Source organism: Lepidothrix coronata, unplaced genomic scaffold (genome assembly GCF_001604755.1).
Source record: "Lepidothrix coronata isolate B3197 unplaced genomic scaffold, Lepidothrix_coronata-1.0 Scaffold14, whole genome shotgun sequence".
NCBI lineage: Eukaryota > Metazoa > Chordata > Aves > Passeriformes > Pipridae > Lepidothrix > Lepidothrix coronata.
This window is the reverse complement of record NW_016690194.1, coordinates 5,960,426-5,962,067: the sequence shown is the minus strand read 5'-3', so window position 1 is coordinate 5,962,067 and position 1,642 is coordinate 5,960,426. Positions and strand designations below refer to the sequence as shown.

The window sequence follows — 1,642 nt, the reverse complement described above, 5'->3', positions numbered from 1 at the left end:
CCTGCTTCGTACCCACGGCTTCAGCTCCCGGGGGCTGGAGAGCCCCGGGCCCGGCGTGCATGGATTGATGCGAGACCTCATGCACACGGCCGGCGGGAGTTTTGGAAACTTTTCCACGGGCTGCAGCTCCTTCTCCTCCTCCTCTTCCTCCTCCTCCTCTTTCTTCTCGTCTACTAGCGCCTCTTCCCCGCTCGCCCGCGGCTGCAGCCGCCACCCCCGTCCGCAATGGTGGCCCGCTCGCCCGCTCGGCACGGAGGCGGCAGGCGGCGGTGGCCGCGGGCGGCCGCCTGGCTGTGGCTGGCGGCGGCGCTGGGCGCAGTGTGGCCGCCGCGGGGCTCGCTGGTGCTGGGCCGGCGGCTGATCTGCTGGCAGGCGGTGCTGCAGTGTCAGGGGGAGCCCGAGTGCAGCTACGCGTACAACCAGTACGCCGAGGCGTGCGCCCCGGTGCTCCTGCAGCAGCAGCCGCCGGCGGCGGGCGGCGGGGATGGCCCGACGGGCGCTGCAGGCGCAGCCGCCCCCTCCAGGCGGCGGTGCCCCAGCCACTGCATCGCGGCGCTCATCCAGCTCAACCACACCCGGCGCGGCCCGGCGCTGGAGGACTGCGACTGCGCGCAGGATGAGAACTGCCGCGCCACCAAGCGCGCCATCGAGCCCTGCCTGCCCCGCACCAGCAGCCCCGCGGGCAGTGGCCCCGGCGGGTCCGGCCCCGGTGGCCCCGGCGTCATGGGCTGCACGGAGGCGCGGCGGCGCTGCGACTGGGACAGCCGCTGCAGCCTGGCGCTGAACCGCTACATGACCTACTGCGGGAAGCTGTTCAACGGGCTGCGCTGCACGCCCGAGTGCCGCGCTGTCATCGAGGACATGCTGGCCGTGCCCAAGGCCGTGCTGCTCAACGACTGCGTCTGCGACGGGCTGGAACGGCCCATCTGCGAGTCGGTCAAGGAGAACATGGCACGCCTCTGCTTCGGCGCCGACATGGGCGGCAACAGCGCGGGCAGCAGCGGCGGCTCGGATGGCGGCCTGGAGGAGTACTACGACGAGGACTACGAGGAGGAGCCGAGCCAGAAGGGGAGGGACGACGCGGAGGACAATGCCGGCGCCGATCCCGGCTTCCCAGTGCAGGCGGATAGCGCTGGCCGACCCGCCGCGGCGGCCGCGGCGCTGCTCGCCTCCGTCTTGCTGCCCCTGCTGCCGCGGCTCTAGTATCCCTCCCTCTTCGCATCCCTCCGTGCCTCCCTCTGTCACTGACTGTCTTCACCACTGCCTCCCTCCGTCCCCACCGCCGGGCCGGGCCGGGCCAGGCCCCCCGCGCCGAGCCGCCGCGGGCCTCCAGTCGAACGCTCCCGCGGCGGCCGGGGATCCGGCCGGCGGGGCCTCTCGGCGCGGAGCGGCTATAAACGTTCCGGCCGTGGATCTCCCGACCCATCGCCCCGGCGCCCCGTCCCTCCGTGTCTCCCCGTCTGCCTCCGCTGCTGCCTGCCGCCCCCCTCCGCCCCCTTTCCCCGGCCCAGCCCTGCGAGTCGGTGGCTGGAGCTGTGGCCGTGGCGCAGGGGCCGCTCGTGATTCGGGTGTTGGTCTCTCTCGAGTGTGCACTATGCAATTGCTGCCACCCTGCCTTCGAGTTACCAGCGAGCGGAGCGGC

At 73.1% G+C, this 1,642-nt stretch overlaps 1 protein-coding gene across 1 annotated transcript; it reads left to right on the top strand.

Annotated features, from left to right (window-relative positions):
- The first annotated feature begins 225 nt into the window (after window positions 1–225).
- Window positions 226–1,296, top strand: GAS1 (growth arrest specific 1). The gene has a single exon (XM_017806325.1). It carries the CDS (start codon window positions 226–228, stop codon window positions 1,201–1,203), a length of 978 nt encoding a protein of 325 aa, XP_017661814.1. The 3' UTR covers window positions 1,204–1,296.
- Window positions 1,297–1,642: the final 346 nt, after the last annotated feature.